We start from the raw sequence: 19,715 nt of genomic DNA on the forward strand, positions 1-19,715 counted from the left end.
GCGGATGTAGAAAATTGTGGTTCTGTCATTTAAAAAGTTTGACATTTGTTGTGTAAAGTTAAGTATATTAAGAGAACAGACTCCTATCCTGAGGGGGAATGGGGGACAGAAGGACTCCTATCCTGAGGGGGAATGGGGGACAGAAGGACTCCTATCCTGAGGGGGAATGGGGGACAGAAGGACTCCTATCCTGAGCGGGAATGGGGGACAGAATGACTCCTATCCTGAGGGGGAATGTGGGACAGAAGGACTCCTATCCTGAGCTGGAATGGGGTACAGAAGGACTCCTATCCTGAGCGGGAATGGGGGACAGAATGACTCCTATCCTGAGGGGGAATGTGGGACAGAAGGACTCCTATCCTGAGCTGGAATGGGGTACAGAAGGACTCCTATCCTGAGCGGGAATGGGGGACAGAATGACTCCTATCCTGAGGGGGAATGTGGGACAGAAGGACTCCTATCCTGAGGGGGAATGAGTGTTTATTGCTTGACTGCTTGTTTGTTTTGAAAAGAGAAATAAATAGTCCAGCTGTCTATCAACCCTCCATCCTCATTCCCCTCTCTGAAAAACACAAACTTGAATAAAACTTTGGGTGGGTTACGTTCTCCTAGCTCCATATTGTAAATCATGCAAGTCGTTATTAAGCAAAAATACTATAAATATAAGGAAGAGCGAATGAAATCACTGTATAAACTGGTTAAAGACTCATTTCTTACTTATATACCATATTGTTAAATAAACTGTGTGCAACAGTTAACACTTGGAGTTATACTTCTGTGTCATAGTGGTTTGTGGGATTGTTTGCCCGGCAATTTTGATAGCATACTTGAACTAGGATGAGGTTGTGAGCGTGTTTTAGAAAATGAGTGGTGAAGTGAGTATTCAGGAAGTCTCACATTGAAAACAGGTATAGTGAGTATTCAGGCAGTCTCAGAATGAGAACAGGTATAGTGAGTATTCAGGCAGTCTCAGAATGAGAACATGTGAAGTGAGTATTCGGGCAGTCTCAGAATGAGAACAGGTATAGTGAGTATTCGGGCAGTCTCAGAATGAGAACAGGTATAGTGAGTATTCGGGCAGTCTCAGAATGAGAACAGGTATAGTGAGTATTCGGGCAGTCTCAGAATGAGAACAGGTATAGTGAGTATTCAGGCAGTCTCAGAATGAGAACAGGTATAGTGAGTATTCAGGCAGTCTCAGAATGAGAACAGGTATAGTGAGTATTCGGGCAGTCTCAGAATGAGAACAGGTGTAGTGAGTATTCAGGCAGTCTCAGAATGAGAACAGGTATAGTGAGTATTCGGGCAGTCTCAGAATGAGAACAGGTATAGTGAGTATTCGGGCAGTCTCAGAATGAGAACAGGTATAGTGAGTATTCAGGCAGTCTCAGAATGAGAACAGGTGTAGTGAGTATTCAGGCAGTCTCAGAATGAGAACAGGTATAGTGAGTATTCAGGCAGTCTCAGAATGAGAACAGGTATAGTGAGTATTCGGGCAGTCTCAGAATGAGAACAGGTATAGTGAGTATTCAGGCAGTCTCAGATTGAGAACAGGTATAGTGAGTATTCAGGCAGTCTCAGAATGAGAACAGGAAAAGTGAGTATGTGGGCTTCATTCAAAAATCTCTCAAGAAGCCATGCAAATTTCAGGTAAAACGGGCTCCCGAGTGGCACAGCGATCTAAGGCACTGCATCTCAGTGCTTGAGGTGTCACTACAGACACCCTGGTTCGAATCCAGGCTGTATCACAACTGGCTGTGATTGGGAGTCCCATAGGGGCGGCGCACAATTGGCCCAGCGTCATCCGGGTTTGGCCGGTGTAGGCCGTCAATGTAAATAAGAATGTTCAAAACTGACTTGCCTAGTTAAATAAAGGTTACTTTAAATATATATATATACATTACACACAAAGCTGTTGCAAATGACTGTTACCATGATTTCAGGGGAGAAGCTGTGGATTTTAGAATATTTTATTGTTGGATCAAGTGATATAGCCATCAAGACCCAAAAAATGTATATGGTCACTTATACTTCAGTTTAAAGCTAATTTGTATTCTTCTACTGGTAATATTTTCTAAATGTCAATTATTTAGTACTTTAAAATAACAAAGGTCTTGTAACGCATGAATCCACCCTATCACATGACCTGGGTAGACGTCAAGCTGTTGTCACGTGACCGGAAGTATGTGAAGCAGTCGAATGTGAGTATTTTGAATAAAGACAAATTTAGCTCGTAATACATGTTTTCACTGTCAGATGCAACTGTTCAATTTTCATGCAGTAATGGCACATTAATTCCTAAATGATGCAGAATATTTATGCTGAAGAGAGGATATTTCACAAATGCCACCTCACATTTTTAGCTAGCTAGCAGCATTAACCTCCATGGCTCTCAGTCCCGAGAGGCTAACGTTAGCTACTATCAAAACAACACATCTAGCTATTTAGTGGCGCAAGAAGCAGACCGCTAACAGTCAAACACAATGGACGACTCTGATCAAGACTTCGTGGACCTCTGCTCTAAGTTGCTCAAACGAGTCCGTAGAAAAGCTGGCGTAACCGAGAAGAGAAGTGTTGCAGAGCCCTCATCCCAGGACACTGTGAAAGACATACCCACCAAAAGGGTGACGAATAGGAGGAAGAAGAAAGATGTTGGCCCAAGTTCAAAGGGAGCTTTGGGTAACAACTCTGAACACGTTTCCTCCACCTCTACCACTTGTGATGACCCAAACCGACTTCCCTCCAATACAGACAAATCTAAACAAGCAGTGGTCAATGGAGGTATTGAACTTGGTGTAGGAGAGAATGGGTCATCAGTGGCTGTGGATGTTGCTGGGTCTCAACCTGAGGGTAGGGGAATGGGGGTGAAGGAGAAAGTGCTACACAGGATGCAGCAGTTCAAGAGAGTCAATCCACAGAAGCTGGTGCATGGTGAGAGGAATCAGCCTGCAGCCACAGGGAGTGAAAGTGACAGTGCTGCTCCCCATCCACTGCCAGATAATGAAGGTGAGATCCATCACTGTGTCTTTACTCTAGATTCTATGGTGTGTATTTTCATTCATTTGTGTGTACACTCAATGGCATGCTAATTACCTTTCTCTCCACCTCTGCCCTTCCTGTTCAGTTCCATCCACCTCCGCCTCTTCTCCCCTACCACTGGACCCCCAGGTGGATGACTCGGATGAGGCCCTGGCCCTGCATCTACAGGAGGAGCTGGACAGGGAGGCCCAGGCTGTGGCCCAGGGTAGTTTAGTGGACCTGGAGCAGGGAGGCCTGTTCTTCTGTCAGCTCTGCCAGAAAGACCTGTCTGCCATGAGCCCCACAGGACGCACCCAACACATCAACAGGTAGGGACGACTGGAGCTGGACACAGACACTTGCTCTCTCACCCATCTAACTCCAGAATCTGTCTGTTTCTAGAACAGTCAATGACTCCAAAGACCCATATAATTCCAGATTCTGTCTGACTCCAAGGAAGATACTGCCTCGTTTCCTTTCCTGATCTTGAGGAACTGGATATGTGAAATCAAGTCATCTTGTGGCTTCTGATGTTTAGCCTTCAACAATCCAGTGTTTTCAGATCAGTGCAGATGATGGAAAGGAGACAAGGAAAATAAACCAGTTTACTTTATTGGGACACCCCATGTCCCCTTATCCAGGTGTCTAGACGAGAGTGAGGACAGTGCTGCCCCCGCCCCTCCTCCCGCTCCCAGCGTCCCAGAATGCCCCATCTGTGGTAAACGATTCAAGTCCCAGATGAGTCGCGCGGCCCACCTCAAGCGTTGCTCCTCCACGATGGGCGTGGCTACTGCCGAGCTGCTGCAGGCTGTACAGAGACAAGTTGCAGAGGGCCTGACTGACAGCACCGCCAACCAACTGTGAGTCACCCTGGTCTGATTGGTCCCGCCCCTTTGAACCATCAGCCAACCCAAACAACTTGACTGCTATTACTGTACATTAAATTGATAACTTTGATGTTAGAAGCATTGAGTCGTGTTCAGGAGGGTGCAACATACTGAACATTGCTGATAGAAGTGTACTTGATAGAGCTAACGTTGTGCCCTACTGAACCGCCCCTGTATGATGCTTTTGTGGCCGTTCTGTCCCACCTAGAGAAAGAATGTAGGAGAAACACTGCGTTGTTCAAATGCTGGAGGACAATAAACAATTCTATTCCACCCGTGAATAACCCTCTCCTCTCCCCCAGTCCGCAGGCCGGAGTTTCCAAGCGTAAAGGCTCCACAGACCCCAGCCTCCCGGGCAGGAAGAAGCCCAGAAAGAAGCCCCTTGGCCTGGATGAAGACACCATGGTGGCCATGGCCCTGTCCCACTCTCTACTGGAGCAGGAGAAAGAGATGGAGCGGGAGATGCAGAGAGAGTTACAGAGGGAGAGAGAAGGTGGTCAGCAGCTCCCAGCCGTCCTCCCTCACATTTCTCTGTCACCATTGAAGTGGAGAGCTGAACCAAGTAAGACGGGTAAGTCACTATCTTGACTGAACCTACGTATTGTTTGGGAAATGCATTATGCTATGATTATAAGGATGCATTTGCTGTGACGAAAAACAATTTCCCTTTATTATGTAAAACAGGAGCAAACTATACTAAATGCATTGATATGAAACTATACATGTATAAACATTTTGATGATGTTTATATTATATGATTAATATCATAGCCGAGTCCTTTTGTCTTGACCCCTCCCCCAGGTAAGGGGCGTGGCAAGAGGAAAAAGGGTGCACCCCCTCGCCCCCCTCCCCTCCTCCTGGTCCAGGACTCAGAGACAGCCCTGAGGCGACTACAGGAGCGCGTGGCTGGCCTCCTCCTCCGTACCCGCGCCCCCTCGCCTCCCACCCCCACACGCTGCCCCAGCTCCCTGCCCTCCTGCAGAACGGGTGCTGGCCCCCTCTGGCAGAAGAGTGCACTGCGGGACAGAGGGCCGAAGGTCATCTCTGAGTTCTACACCCCAGAGCTCAGAGAATTTATACAGCCTTGGGTGTCTGTAAAGGTGAGAGCCCGTGTGCATGTGTTACTCATACTTTCACATCTTTGCTTCTAATACTCTGATTTGTGTTAAAAGTATGAGTGTATCTTGATTCGTAGTCTTTTCATTCACACTTTCATTTATTTCACTCAATTTGTCTTCTTCTAGATGGATATGGTGTTTCCCACCAAGGCCATGCCTGGATCCTCCACCAACCTTTCCTTAACAGAAAGCATCTCTATGACCAAGCAATCTATCCCTTCCTCCCAACAACCAGTCTCCTCCACCCAGGCAGCCCCCTCTTCGCTCCCTTCCACCCCAGGGACAGGGCACCTTCCAGTGGGCAGCCAGACTCTGTGTGACCTGATGGAGCTGGCTGATGAGGGAATGACCCTCACACAGTGGGGCTATTCTACCCCAGGACCTACCAGAGGTGAGAGCTACTCCTGGGAGAACTGTTATATACAGGAAACACACAGGGGGAAGAATGTGCACAAAACACAAAGACATTGACATGTAAAAGTGTAGGACTAATACAAGCATATCATAGTCTTCAGTCTGACTCCATTACCATGTGAATGCTATAGGTAGAAAAGTGTATCCATGGATCTAGTCAAGGTAGCGAGCCTTGTATCACCACTCAGAATACTATAAGTTACATGTCCAAGATAACCCTTATTGAGTTATTCAGAGGCTCTGAGAGACAGCTAACATCTTGCGATCAATGTCCTAGCATTAAATGATTGATTTAACCTCAGCTCAGAGCTGCACAGTTAGAGGCCAAGCATATCTGCTGTGTGTAGTATGAATAACATTTACCATTAGACCATACATCTAATAATAACGAGGAATGTTACTCAGAAATATGACAACTGCCGTTCTTATCCATCTAAAAGTAATCTAATTTATTACACTTGTGCAATTAGAATACAATTATGAAATGCTACATACCAGAAGTCTTCAGTGTCAAAAGATCCAAAATATGTAAAAGTCTAAATGTTTAAAAGACCCACTATGGTGTAACAGAACGCTACACCAGGAGATTGGTTTCCAATGACTCCATGAACAAAGTTTCCACTCATCTTTTATTCTCCCCTGAGCTCCAGATCTCAGAATCTCTCCTCGTCTAATTAACGTCACTGAGTTCGGCTAAAACAAAATTCATTCAAATAACTCCAGAACCTCCCTTATCTGAATGATAAGAGCTCACATCTGGTCGCTCCCTCTTTGAACAGAGAAGAATAACACAGTAACAATGAATCCATAGCACTTACAGTACAATGAAACGTATCAACATTCACAACTCTTTATGAACCCTTGAATCAATCCAAACAGGACAGTGTAATTCACAAAGTAACATTCATTTCGTCGATTCAAGTTATCTGTCTTCACACCCCCGACGGTGTCCGTGCTCCCAGGGTTCTATGGGAACGTCCCGCCACGGATAAGGTGTGTTTGACTTTTGCGTTATCTGTCATATGGTCAGCCATCCAGACAATGCCATGAATCGTGATGGAGTCCTCACTCTGGGCCTCGGTGCCTGCGAGTCGCTAGACGCATCCTCACCGCTGGTCACGTGCTCACTCCCTGTTTTTTCACTCCAGACACAGGATGTATATACACGCTCACAGACATGCAGATTACCACACACACAGCGTCCCTAACTAGCATCCCTGAAAGTCAAACCTACTGTACCTCTAACGTTGTTAATCTTCCCTCGGTCCCTCAGACAAAGAGAACACTGCTACAGACTTCCACCTGAGTGGCTTTGTTCCTGAGAGCACAGACGAACCCCCTGACCTGTGTCTCAGTGGCTTCATCCCAGAGAGCAGTAGAAACACTGAAAGCCATCAGATGAGATCTCTTCCTCAAAGCAGAAATACCAACAGGAGCAGCCAGAAATCAGTAAGGGACCTTTTTTAGAAGTCTTCCACTCTATTGTAAACGTTTTCGTAACTAGACCTTGATTAGCTGAGTGCAGTGTGTTAGAGTAGGGTTGGCGCAAAACGCTACACACACCCAGTAGCTCTCCAGAAAGAGGGTTGGCCACACCTGGTCTAATATAATCACCATCTCATCATAACTCTGTTGGACTCTTGTTGCCTGATCATTGCTCTGTGCTGGTAGCCATTGTCTGTCTCTGACCCATAGGTGGCGCTGTCCAGGCTGGCCTCAGACCTAACCAGTATGGTGAACAACCCCCAGTTCAGTGATGTCCAGCTACAGGTGGACAGTGGGGAGGTGTACTTCACCCATTCATTCATGCTGTATGCTCGATGCCCCCTGCTGGCGCAGATGGTGACTGCACGTGTGGATTTTGCCTAGTTGTATTTGCTTGTATGGTTCTCCTTTGAAACCATTAATATTTACAGTTGAATTTCATTTGTTTTCTATCGCTCGTTTTCTCATTCCATCTCTCCCCCAGGTTCATGACAGTGGATTCGGGGTGCAGGAGGACGGCATGCCCTCAGCCCAAAGGGTGTTGTTGGGTGAGGTATCAGGCCAGGCGGTATATACCCTGCTCCAGTACCTCTACACAGCCCACTGCCCCCTCACACACACCCTGCTGCCACACGTTCAGGAGCTGGCAGCCAGGTAAAGTCTGACTCAACACCTCCTGGATGGCTAGACTGGTGTTTAAGTGATATGACTTCATCTTAGTAACAGAAAGTATTACAAAATTCTCAGGTAAAGGGTGAGTTAGAATGAACCAAAAAACATATTGTTCTTTATCCCCCTTCCCCTCTTGCTTTCTGTCTCTATTTCTATAAAACTCCTTCTTTCTCTCTGTTTTCTCCTCATCAGGTTCAACCTGGAGGAGCTGCAGCAGCTGTGCCAGCTCTACCCAGCTCAGACAGACCTCCACAGAGGTGTAGAGGGACAGGGGGATCAGTGGGGAGACTACCCAGCCCAGGAGCACCAATCTGGGGGAGAGGAGGAGCACCAAGACCAGGTCTTCATGGAGCTCCTCCGCTCTATGTGGAATGAAGAAGAGGTTGAGGAAGATGAGGACAGAGGAGAGGAAGGAGGGATTGCGATGGAGGAGGAGGGGCGAGGGGATGGCGTGACGATAGAAGATGGAGAGACGAACGAAGAAAGGGTGAACGAAGAAGAGATGGAGGAGATATATGAGTTTGCTGCCACTCAGAGAAAGAGGGATGAAGGAAAAGAGAGCGAAAAGGAAGAATCAGAAGAGGAGGAGGAGGGAGGAGTGACATTTTTCACAGAGACAGAAGAAGAGCAGGAGGCTCCAATCCAAGCTCAGTCATTGGCTGAACACTCAGATAAGGGTGAATTAACATGCATGATGTCCCCTCAAACAAAACCTCCCAGTTTAGAGGCAGACATGGCTATTGGTGACATCGACACAGACCGGGGGAATCCAAATAGGATAAAAACTGATCTCAGCAAATCAGAAGGTAGAGATCTAGAACGTTCTAGAACAGGCGCCATGGAGTCAGACGTCACAAGCTCAAGAAGTGTTGGAGAGGTATCAACGACAAAAAGCCTCCACTCCAGTCCGATTGACGATCAAGAACTAAACGCTAGTCTAGACCGTAGCTACAGCCGCCTCTTCTCTGACTCTTGGGGGGTCTATGAGACGCAGGAGGAGCCCCACACCTCCCCACCAACACAACCATCCTGCCACTCCCAACCCCACAGGGCTATCCAGAAACCCTCCCACTCCCAGCCCCCCAGGACCATGGTAGTGGAGGGTGCGAGACAGCCAGAACTCACCTCCCCACCCCCACCGTCCTCCTGCTCCCAGCCCACAAGGGTGAGGGTCGATGGGGGTACGAGACAGACAGCGATCCCTACCCTCCAGTACTCAGCCATTGAAATCATTGACCTCTCCATCAGTCCTCCTCTGGTCCCTGGTGTATCCGCCCTACCTGTTCCTGGTTTGTCCCCAGGGGAAGTGACTGACACCGGGGCACGAGTTAGGACGAAGGGAGTGGTGGGAAGAGGGAAAGTTCCTGTGTGTAAGGAGATACTCCAAGAGAAGGTACCGTCTAGTCCAGAGGACTTAAAGAGAGAGAGTTATGGCCCGTATAGTATTTCTGTACCCGTCTCTCCTCCTCACAGTACCAAAGAAGAACCTGAGCTTATAGTTCTGTCTGACTCTAGTGAAGAGATGGAGGTAGGGGATCTAGGACCTACCAGCCCCTCTCCACCACCTACTCGTCTCTCCCAGAACCACCAAGGCTACACCCGAATCACAACTCAATCCAACACAGAACCCAAGAAACCCACCTCGATAACCCAATCAGACACAGAACCCAAGAAACCCACCTCGATAACCCAATCAGACACAGAACCCAAGAAACCCACCTCGATAACCCAATCAGACACAGAACCTAAGAAATCCAGCTCGAAGGAGAAAGAGACTATTGGTGGTTTTGTGAGGGATCCTTCTGTCTCACCTTCAGATCAAGGCTTAGATCCAGATCCTCCAGGTTATAAACCAGGTTCTAACCCTGGTTCTGCTGGTTCTACTAGTCTCATGGACTGTTCTGCAGAGATGTCTTGGCTCATCCCGGCCACTCCGCCCCTGCCGTCCAGGAGGACGAGCTCTACCCAGACCTTTAGTAGCATGCGTCGCACTCAGCTCTTTCCTAAGGCCAACTCTTCTTCCTCCTCTTCTGCAGCGTCAGTTTTCTCCTCTCCCACCCTCCCTTTCAGGCCTAGCCGCCAGACCTCACACCCACCCAGGGTTTCTACACATTCTGCCCAGACAGAGTCCTCTATTTCTAGGCAGAAATCAGACAGCAGAGGGCTTCGGCACTCCAGCTTGGGTCTCGACCATGACGACCTCTCTTCCCAGAAATACAACAGTGGTTCTGGATCCACAGTCCCCTCCAAGTCCCAACCAAAACGCTCCCGCCTGACCCCCTCTCTCTCCGTCATCCCCCCACCAGACCCCTCCACTAAGGGTACTCCTCTCCACAACATCCCCCAGCCATACAGCTCCACTCCCCTTTATTCAGATCTACCCAAGCCCTCTGCTCCGTCTCTGGCCTCCCCTCTTCTGAGAGACGGGGAGGGGGACAACGGAACCAGGCAGAGAGGGAGGGGGCTGGGGATCTCTGGGAGCCCATGGAAGAGAGGGGGAGAGGGGTCTCTGGGCCTATCCCTCTCGGACCCTTCCGGCCCATCCTCGTCCCCACATAAGGAGTCCCTTACCCAACCGAGAGAGAACAGCGGCTCCCCCGGACAACGCCGACCATCCAGTGAGTATAAATACTTCCACAGCCCAGGAGATAGCGAGACGGGGGGAGAGAAAGAGAGGGGGGTGAGAGAGGAATCGGATGAGATTATGAAAATGGAGGAACTGGAAAGGAGTGTAGTGGAAGAGCAGGAGGAAGAGATGGGAGAAGACATGGAGAGGTCCAGTAACAGCTTTCAGCAGAGCTTCCTCGGGATGGACGAGCCACCCATGGCCTTCGATGACTCCTGGGGCCTAAACGCAGGAGGAGGGGACACGGACGGAGAGCGATCCCAGGCAGTGTGCTTCAGTCTGAGGCTAGAGAGCAGCGGTGGTGGGGCTAGTCCTCCAAGACAGGGCCGGAGAGATGGAGAGATTGCAGGAACATCCTCTACTTTTACCCCCTCTCCCCTTCCTAAAGCCTACACCACCCCCTCTCCACCTCCACCCAACACCACTACACCCCAGGCCAACCCAGAGATCAACGCTAGCCTCCTGGACGCTGAGATCTGGGACGACTGGGGGCAGGAAGAGTATGAGGCTCTTCCTCTCTCTCAGAGGGTGAATCCTGTAGCTCTGGCTCAGAGAGTGGCCCAGCTCAAGACTCCAGGTAATACACTTTCAGCAGTTATACCCCCTTGTAGAGAGGTTATAATGTTTAATCTAGCTAGCTCGGGTTCAAAGCCAGCTTCATTGCTTCCTACTGTTGAAATATTGAACATTCATTTTATTCTGATCCAGAAATGCAATAAACATGTGAAACACATTCACTGTTTTGTCACATCATCTTATTTCTCTACCCTTTGACCCCTCTCTCCAGTGGCCCCCCGTAGGAAAGGCCAGCAGGGCCCCCTGGTCCCCATCACCCCCATGCCCAGCTACTCTGACATGGACACACCTGACCTCAAGAACAAACTCAACAGGTCTGACTCCCCCAACACATCACCTCAGAACGGTCTCTGGTGTCTCTGCCTTTCAGATTAGTTTTTCTATCAGTTATTTAATGAATGTGGTCATTTCACTCCCCCATCACTACCACCATCTTAAGAGACCTAGCCTTATCTAGTTCCCAGTCCTTCTTCCTCCATTGATTGTTCTTTGATGATATTTGAGATTACAGGAGCACAGTGTATGGCAGTTGTCAGTGTAGTCTGTCTATACCTCCCCCCCATCTCTTTCTGTTGCCATCCTGCTCTGTGTCCTCCCTCTAGATTCGGTGTGCGTCCCTTACCCAAGCGCCAGATGATCCTGAAGCTCAAGGAGATCCACCAGTACACCCACCAGGTTGTCAGCTCAGAGTCAGATGACGAGGCACCTTCCCTGGGTCGCCCCAGAGCCGTCGGGCCCCCACCCACCACCATGGAGCCCACCAGAAAGCCAGTGTCCTGTGCCCAGGCTGGGGGGTTTAAAGAGCCTGGTGGAAAAGCAGCACCTACCGTCTCCCTGGTGAAACTGCCTGGTGAGGAGGAGGACATGGAGCCTCTCTCTGCCTCTCAGGGATCCAATACGTCCTCAACAGCACCCAGTGAAGACTCTGAGAGGTTAGCACTGGGAGTGTGTGTTTAACAGGTGTTGTTCATGTATGGTATTTGTCTAGAATACTTTGACTTCTAAATTCAAAGTCAAATGTAGTAACATTGACACTCCTCCATTCATCTCTATTCTCCAGGTCTAATCCAGAGCAGTGCCTCTCTGACGACTCGGATAACGACAACATTACTGCCTCGCAGTCTGCCTCCAAGCTCCAGGACAAGCTCGTCGCTGTCCGTCATTTCATCCAGTCAGACCCTGACCTCTATGGGCAAATCCTCCACTACCAGCCCCTGGTCCTGTCAGACCTCCAGGCCAGACTCAAGGCTGCAGGTATCCAGCTGGGGGCCGCCAAGCTACTAGACTACCTGGATTCCCAGTGCATTACGTTTACCACAGCCAAGCCTGGACTGAGGGGAGGAAGAAAGAAGGGGGCGACCAGGGCTGGAGGGAGGGGAAGGAGAGGGAGAGGGGCAGCTAAAACAGCAGATTGAAGTTACCTTTGAGGGGATACAGTGGAGGCAAAGGTGGATTTTGAAAGGATTTGCGGGAAATAATTGAGTTGAAACTAAATCAGTTACTACCTTTGAGTTCTGGTTGAACTGTTTCCTGTTTATATTGGTTGGATGTTGGACTTATAGAATTAAGTCATGTTTATGTTCTCTTCCTGGTGTCCTATCTTTATAGCATGCTATACTAGTCTGGACTAAGCCGTTTTCACTGGGTTATTGAACTATGCTGTCCACAAGCCAAAATAGTTCACATTCAAAACCCCTGGATTACCTGGGAATAACTCCAACACAAAGGAAAATCGTGAAAAATATTTTACTGTTTTTCTCCAAAGACCAGCCAAGAAATAGACTTAATTCAATCTGAGCACAAATCATGTTGGGGCAGGGAGGTACTTGTTAAAAAGAAAACACAAGCGGAAGAAAAATCAGACACTCTTCATGAATTAGTTCTTCTGGTTGATTAGCCAATCAGGAACAGGCATTTTCCTTGGAGGTGGAGCGTTCAGTCTAAAAGTTCGTAGCTTCAGGACCATTCAGGGGTACAGCAATGTGTGTGTGTCACACACTCCCCTAGCACGGTGCAGATATCAGTATTCCTTTGAACCCAAAATACTGGGTACAAAATACAGGAAGCCCACTAAACTGTAGCTTCAGAACCAGAATGTCCTCTCTCCACCCCTCCAGCACCTCTTCTTCTGATCACAGCTTGGCCCATGTGGCTTCCACGCAAGTTAGCACCTCCTGTCCCTTCTCTCCCTGTCACGACAGGTTAGCGATGTTGGCCAGGAAGCGCTGGGCCCACCACTCCTCCAGGTCTATAGGCACAAAGTCTGTAAGGAGACGGGGAATAGGTGCTAATGAGAGAACATTACTATTATGGTACATCTGTCTGGATCTCACAAGTCTGCATGGAGAGAAGGAGAGGCAGTAGTGTGTGAAAAAGGAAACAGTATTGGTGAGATTTTTGCTAATTGAGATATTACATTTGTGCTTCACTCTTTCTCTCTGTAACCTCAAACAGTACTGTCCATCTACTGTTAAGTAACTGTCCAATGACCTACAGAGTGAACAGGACTGGGCTGGTTTTTGTGTGAAATCAGCAACCAGGAGGAGTGACAGTTAATCCAAGGTGAGAGACTGATAGTTGTTCAGAGACCAGAGAGTTAAACATTAAAACAAAAGCTTGCCTTATGACCTCTCTATCTAGCTGCAGATAAGATGGTGCCAAGAATTGCTTAGCCTGATGCGTTTCTTTAGACAGTACTGAGACAGACGTTTATAGGGCTAGACAGAAATACACCAAAATAGAAGGTTAAGACCATGACAAAGTGGAGCATGAGTAGGCGTGCTGATCTAGGATCAGTTCGTCTTTCAGATCAATATAAGATTGTTTGGACAGGGGACCTGATCCTAGATCAGCACTCTTACTCTGAGGCTTTATGAATACAGGTCCTGGGCATCACATAATTGGATGTAATGAGATAGGAAGTAGAGGTTGACTAGTGGACAGCCTCTCCCATATATCCCATTGTTGCACGTCTTCGGTAGAGCAAGATGGAGGCTGATTAAACAACAATGGTGGCTAGTGAATAAGGCCTATAGCTACTCACTCTTCGTTGTGGTACTGGGGGTCTTCTCTGCGTACTGCACGGGCCCCTGGCCACATACAGCAGCAGGCTCCACACGGCCTTCTCTATCTCCTGCCAGCTGCTGCTCGATTTCCTGCCATGCTGCAGAGCGGAGAGAACAGAGGCATTAGTACACACACTAACTGAAGATACACGTTACAGCAAATACCTTTTCCCATGTGTGTTATGCTGCAGTTCCTAGGTAGTTGTATCATACACACAGCCTATGACTACATAAAACCAACTGGGCATGACGCGGGGAAATGTTTTGGGTGCTTTTTAAAAATCCATCTATTGTGATATTACAGTATCATGGGGTGCTGCAGCAGCCGTCACACCACAACGTCCCGCGGCTATGAAGCTGATGGTTCCTTGTTTTCCTCAGAAAATGCCCACTGGAAGTGTTTTTATTTTAAATAAACTATTCCTCTAGAGGTGCTTCAAATGAAACAGCCAACCATGTGGACCAGAACAGAACATTTTATCAGCCACACTACTAGTTGAGATAAGACTGGAGGTTGTGTGTTTCACTATGAGTTATAACACACCCCTTACACTTTCAAATACACTGTGTTGACTGTATACATTTCTGTGAAAAGCATTTGAATGTTAATGTACAAAAATATACCAAGCTCACTGTCTTATAAGAAGTGCAAAGGAGCTTTCACCTTACACTACTTAGTAGTGTTTTCATAGTTTAATTGACAACTGATGTGATTGGACTATTTCATGCACTACAACAGAGTCAAAGGCTTTCTGTAAATGAGGAGAGCTGTGCTCTGTAAGAGGTTTTATAAAAACAAACGGGATATGCCCAGAACTTCCTTCTGACCATTATCATTGAGCAGTGCTCCAAGAACAACAGAACAGGTTGTTCTCTAAGGTTTGAGGATCATTAAACTTTCTCCAAACTGTGTCAAAGAATGCCTCGACTTTTGCACTTGATTCATCATTTAAACTCGGTGGGTTCCATTCTCCTCCCCGTTTGCTTTCGAGTGTAGGTTTAAACTCCACGTAGTTCTCTCCCTCTTCTATACATCATCTCTGTTCTATATATTCACACCTCCTGTTTGCTTTAGTGTCTATTCTCCTCATGCATTGGGTAGTCTAGTCCGTGAATGCAGTGATTCTCTCCCAGATCAACATTACTGGTGGTGTGGATAGAGTGGCAGTGTTTCAGATGTAGCCTTGAGTTAACACTGAGTCAGTGCTGCTGGTCAACATGTCTGTCAGCTATAATGGCCTTCCATTCAACTGATCTACACTGGAATGTGTGTGCATAAAAGGACTTACTATAGGCTCAATAATAACCTTCAAATTGCATATTTGAGAGTCTACGATACTCCTTATACCATGTGAGTGAGTGTCCATGGCTCTATGCATGAGAAAAATGGGTAATGTCTCATCTGTCTAGTAGTTAATGTGTCTCACCTTCGTACACAAATCGGACATTCTCTTCATGGGCCGGGGTGAAGCCTTCAGATGTGGTGTCTTCCTTCTGTGAGGCTGCAGTGTGGTATCTCTTCCCGTTCAGGCGATTAAACACTATCTTAGGGGTTGGAGAGCTAGACAGATAGAAGATGACGGTAAATTAGTAACTGTGTGTGAAATCGTATTGTGTTACGCCTCTGGAAAGCTGGTCTTGCTTCAGAAATGTATATGCTGGGCACTAGATTATACTTTTATCATAAAACCCAAAAGGAACTATTTTTTTTATTGAATAAAACTATTGTCCATCCAGGATGGATGTTCTTTCTTTGGCATCACCTTCCATTAAAATGATACATACATTCTCACATCATACCTATTGAAACCAGTCAGTCCATACTGCATACACTGAAAACAGAGGACATTGATACATTCCCAAATGCACTGGATAGATAAGTGCACATACTCATGCAAAGTAAATTGTATATTTAGCCTAGAGGTTCAGTGGCTATGTCTAGAACAGAGGTCTCCAACCCGGTTCCTGGAGAGCTACTCTCCTTTAGGTTTTTGCTCCAACCTTAATCTAGCGCTGTTGATTCTAATAATTAGCTGGTTGATAAACTGAATCAGGTTGGTTACAACTGGCGTTGGAGTGAAAACATACAGGAGGGTTTCTCTCCAGGAACATGGTTGAAGAGCCCTGGTCTAGAATATTAAGGAATTCTATTTTCCCCAAATCACATGTCATGCCCACTCGGCTACCATAGAAATGTAAGGATTGGTGGGATTCCTCTGAACCTACTTCCTTACACAGATGTTGCTATGGAGACAACAGCAGACGGGTTATAAAAGTCTGGAGTGATTCCCAGGAAACGATTGAATGACTGTGCTATTATGTAACACGCGTGCATTAAACTACATTGTATGAATGTATTTGAACCTGTATTGAAAATATACGAACGTATGTAGCCAATGACAGGGGAAAAAGCTTGCTTACTCAACCAAATGCACCATTGCTAAACTTGTGTGCCCTTGCAGAGCGCGCGAGGCATATTTCACTTTGTTCTCAGGATACGTTGTTCATAGTTCTACACTGGCTACAATGTAACTACTGACAAACTCCTCAGGCTCGAAAGGCTGTTCAAAAATGTTAATGTTTCTCTACTGCGTTTGAACAGTAAACAAATGGCCAAAGTTAGCACGCGCGGCTAGCCAGCAAGCCTGTCAGCTAACCTCGCAAGGTCAGACCGTTTCCAAAGAATGTAGAAAACGTTGCAATAACACTTCAACGATACAATGTCATTTATCGGTGTATCGACACTATATTGCAGTAACCATACAGGATTACGAACGTTCTAAAATTAATTTCCGTGAATCGTGACGTACTACAAAAATGATAGTGGAATCATCGTTACATGATTATGTTTATTCCACTATACGCCACACACGTACCATGGATTCTTCAGCTGACTGGTTTGCTCGCGCTTCTTGATATGAATATGATAAATGCAATATGGCAACTTACTTTGAGGATAACCAGGGGGTCGGTTTGAGCTTCAAGTCGTTGGTTTTATTCTCAATTTGCTGCGTGGGACCTGAAATGGAAAGAGAAAAGCAAGATTGCACTGATCACAACATGCATGCTTGTCATTAAAATATGCTTTTAAATCCGACAGATCTAATCGAGGGCCTAGGTTCAATTAAAACACAGTTCCGTGCTCATTATATAGGTTTTGAAAAGTGCACTACTGCTTTATTGACATGATTCGAATGCTACTATCGATAATATCAATAATATAGGCAATACATAATTGGATTGAAGAGAAACCATAATTACATAACTGATGCTCACCTGTCCTGCGCTGTGTAACAAGTTTACTGGGACCTCTAGTAATAGTGTACATCATGTGAAAGCCGAGAACTTCAGTTTTGCGAATGAAAAATAAGTGGGTTATCTTCAACAAGTCGAGAGTAGTAGCCTACAATGTGTCGACTCCAAATACCGTGGTGGTCTTTAAATCGATCCCCTTGAGCGATCCCCTTTTTGGTCGAGTTCTCTTGACGCAGCCACGTTGGGAAAATTATAGCGCCTGTGTTTCCAAGTCAGCTGCTCAGTGCTACGTAGCCTACGTCTCCGGTTCGGTTAAGAGATCTCGGTACTGTTACTGCAATGTGTTCCTTGTCCTGTGCTGTGATCGACGCCGCTACGAATAAGTAAGTATATGTTTGGTTAACGAGCCAGTCTGCTAGTGCTTCAAGGGTATAGCCAATAGGTCAACCAAGGTGATTCAATACGGATATGGAATTCAAATGTCTGTTGGAGAAGAAACTCCTACCCTTCCGATCAATGTTTTTGAATAGAAAATAGTTCGTTATATTGATTCAATTCCCATTTGTGAGAGGCAACCCTATCCTACAGTACGCGTACAAACAGTGACACCGCACACATGATTTCATCATAACAGTCATGGGCACCCCGGTCATGTCACTCACTACACACCCCCAACCGTCGCGGTTTTAGAGGAGGAGCGCCCTTCAGAACGCACTACTGCTGACCGGTAATCTGAGCACGTGGAGATTTGAAGCCTGTTCGCGATGATCGGGTTTAACATTTGGAATGAAAATTGGGAAAATAAATCAGAGAATTGCCGAAGTCCATTTTTTTACGAGCACAAATGTTCTCTGATTTAATACGAGTCATTATGCAAACACAGCCTTAGGCTTTTTAGTATAGGGAGCCTAAGGCTCCCGAGTGGCGCAGTCTAAGGCACTGCATCTCAGTGCAAGAGACGTCACTACAGTTCCTGGTTTGATTCCAGTCTGTATCACATCTGGCTGTGGTTGGGAGTCCCATAGGGTGGCACACAGTTGGCCCAGCATTGGCTGGGGTAGGCCATCATTATAAATAAGAATTTGCTCTTAACTGACTTGCATAGTTCAATTAAAAATATATTTGCATAAGGCATGCATTTTGGTTGTTGTGGAAGAGCCTAGTATGTATGTTCAACATACATACTGGGAGTCAGAACATATGTAAGACGGGCAAGACATGTTTGGTAACTGAAGCTCGCCGGTGACGAGAGGAGGCTCAGACAGGCTTAACCAAGGTAATACTAGTCTACCTAGGCTTCACCCTGCCTCCTACACTCAGACACATCTACTCTATATAGGTCAATGTATGGGACTAACCCTAATCCTGCCTCCTATCATCAAGGACCTCAGCCACCCGAGCCAGGGTCTGTTCACCCCCCTACCTTCGAGAAGGCAGAGACACTACAGGCGCGTCAAAGCTGTGACCGAGAGATTGAAACCACTAGCCGGCCTCCGCCCAGTACCCTGCCCTGAACTTTACTCACTGTTACTAGCCGGGCTCCCACCAGATAATCAACCTTGCACCTTAGAGACTGCTGACCAATGTCCAGTCATTGAACACTGGTAATAGCCTCGGCTTCAGACTTTGCTTATGTTGTTTTAAGAGGTGAGGGGAAAGCCTGTGGCAGAGGGTTGAAACCATATCGTAGACACTGCATAAGGACAGAGAGAGAAGCTGAACAAATAGACTTCATCCATACTTGTTTATTTTTCCATTCCTATAAGATTATTTCATTCAAGTTAATGCATCTTATTAGGTTAGTATTTCATTGGAAGCTGGTTGGATGCCCACAGACTTTTCCTTATTCCAGTTAAGACTATCCCTTCAGAAAAGCACATTATTGCACTGTGTGAGAATGAAGTGTTCATATTTACACAGATCCTTGACAATGGGAATGGTCATGGATTCAAAATATGACATATGTGCATATATGCTGCGGTCATCCCCCTCTTCAAAGGGGGTGACACTCTTGACCCAAACTGCTACAGACCTATATCTATCCTACCATGCCTTTCTAAGGTCTTCGAAAGCCAAGTCAACAAACAGATTACCGACCATTTCGAATCTCACCATACCTTCTCTGCTATGCAATCTGGTTTCAGAGCTGGTCATGGGTGCACCTCAGCCACGCTCAAGGTCCTAAATGATATCTTAACCGCCATCGATAAGAAACATTACTGTGCAGCCATATTCATTGATCTGGCCAAGGCTTTCGACTCTGTCAATCACCACATCCTCATCGGCAGACTCGACAGCCTTGGTTTCTCAAATGATTGCCTCGCCTGGTTCACCAACTACTTCTCTGATAGAGTTCAGTGTGTCAAATCGGAGGGTCTGCTGTCCGGACCTCTGGCAGTCTCTATGGGGGTGCCACAGGGTTCAATTCTTGGACCGACTCTCTTCTCTGTATACATCAATGAGGTCGCTCTTGCTGCTGGTGAGTCTCTGATCCACCTCTACACAGACGACACCATTCTGTATACTTCTGGCCCTTCTTTGGACACTGTGTTAACAACCCTCCAGGCAAGCTTCAATGCCATACAACTCTCCTTCCGTG

At 46.8% G+C, this 19,715-nt stretch overlaps 3 protein-coding genes across 3 annotated transcripts in view; 2 read left to right on the forward strand and 1 right to left on the reverse strand.

Annotated features, from left to right (window-relative positions):
- LOC139424428 (CREB binding protein a) overlaps positions 1–770 on the forward strand; it is a 70,258-nt gene extending 69,488 nt beyond the window's left edge. Inside the window, exons 33-34 of the mRNA XM_071176222.1 lie at positions 1–236; positions 332–770. The exon at positions 1–236 is cut by the window's left edge and continues 3,144 nt beyond it. The gene's annotated coding sequence lies outside the window, so the exon portion shown is untranslated. The remainder of the gene's footprint in view (positions 237–331) is intronic.
- A 1,397-nt stretch (positions 771–2,167) lies between these two features.
- Positions 2,168–16,210, forward strand: LOC139424429 (SLX4 structure-specific endonuclease subunit homolog (S. cerevisiae)). Its single transcript, XM_071176223.1, has 13 exons — positions 2,168–3,006; positions 3,125–3,347; positions 3,660–3,878; positions 4,208–4,476; positions 4,707–5,005; positions 5,150–5,414; positions 6,711–6,886; positions 7,133–7,279; positions 7,407–7,576; positions 7,787–10,797; positions 11,008–11,110; positions 11,399–11,728; positions 11,857–16,210. Exons 1-13 carry the CDS (start codon positions 2,484–2,486, stop codon positions 12,209–12,211), a joined length of 6,090 nt encoding a protein of 2,029 aa, XP_071032324.1. The 5' UTR covers positions 2,168–2,483; the 3' UTR covers positions 12,212–16,210.
- Positions 12,527–17,754, reverse strand: LOC139424430 (MAPK regulated corepressor interacting protein 2). The gene is made up of 5 exons (XM_071176224.1): positions 17,138–17,754; positions 16,811–16,880; positions 15,289–15,422; positions 13,840–13,959; positions 12,527–13,059 (listed from the first exon to the last, which is right to left on the reverse strand). The coding sequence occupies exons 1-5, from the start codon at positions 17,190–17,192 to the stop codon at positions 12,989–12,991; spliced, it is 450 nt and encodes a 149-aa protein (XP_071032325.1). The 5' UTR covers positions 17,193–17,754; the 3' UTR covers positions 12,527–12,988.
- Between the last annotated feature and the right edge of the window lie 1,961 nt (positions 17,755–19,715).

Source organism: Oncorhynchus clarkii, chromosome 13 (assembly GCF_045791955.1).
Source record: "Oncorhynchus clarkii lewisi isolate Uvic-CL-2024 chromosome 13, UVic_Ocla_1.0, whole genome shotgun sequence".
NCBI classification, from domain to species: Eukaryota; Metazoa; Chordata; class Actinopteri; order Salmoniformes; family Salmonidae; genus Oncorhynchus; species Oncorhynchus clarkii.

What these genes read in the sequence shown, in the direction of transcription:
- LOC139424430 (XM_071176224.1), bottom strand. Translation starts at nt 17,192, where the DNA reads ATGATGTACACTATTACTAGAGGTCCCAGTAAACTTGTTACACAGCGC. An exon ending in ACCCCCTGGTTATCCTCAAA is followed by an intron (nt 15,423 to 16,810) that starts GTAAGTTGCCAT and finishes CTATCTGTCTAG; the next exon opens with CTCTCCAACCCCTAAGATAG. An exon ending in TGTCCGATTTGTGTACGAAG is followed by an intron (nt 13,960 to 15,288) that starts GTGAGACACATT and finishes TCCGCTCTGCAG; the next exon opens with CATGGCAGGAAATCGAGCAG.
- LOC139424429 (XM_071176223.1), top strand. Translation starts at nt 2,484, where the DNA reads ATGGACGACTCTGATCAAGACTTCGTGGACCTCTGCTCTAAGTTGCTC. An exon ending in GACAGCACCGCCAACCAACT is followed by an intron (nt 3,879 to 4,207) that starts GTGAGTCACCCT and finishes CCTCTCCCCCAG; the next exon opens with TCCGCAGGCCGGAGTTTCCA. An exon ending in GCCCCCTGCTGGCGCAGATG is followed by an intron (nt 7,280 to 7,406) that starts GTGACTGCACGT and finishes TCTCTCCCCCAG; the next exon opens with GTTCATGACAGTGGATTCGG.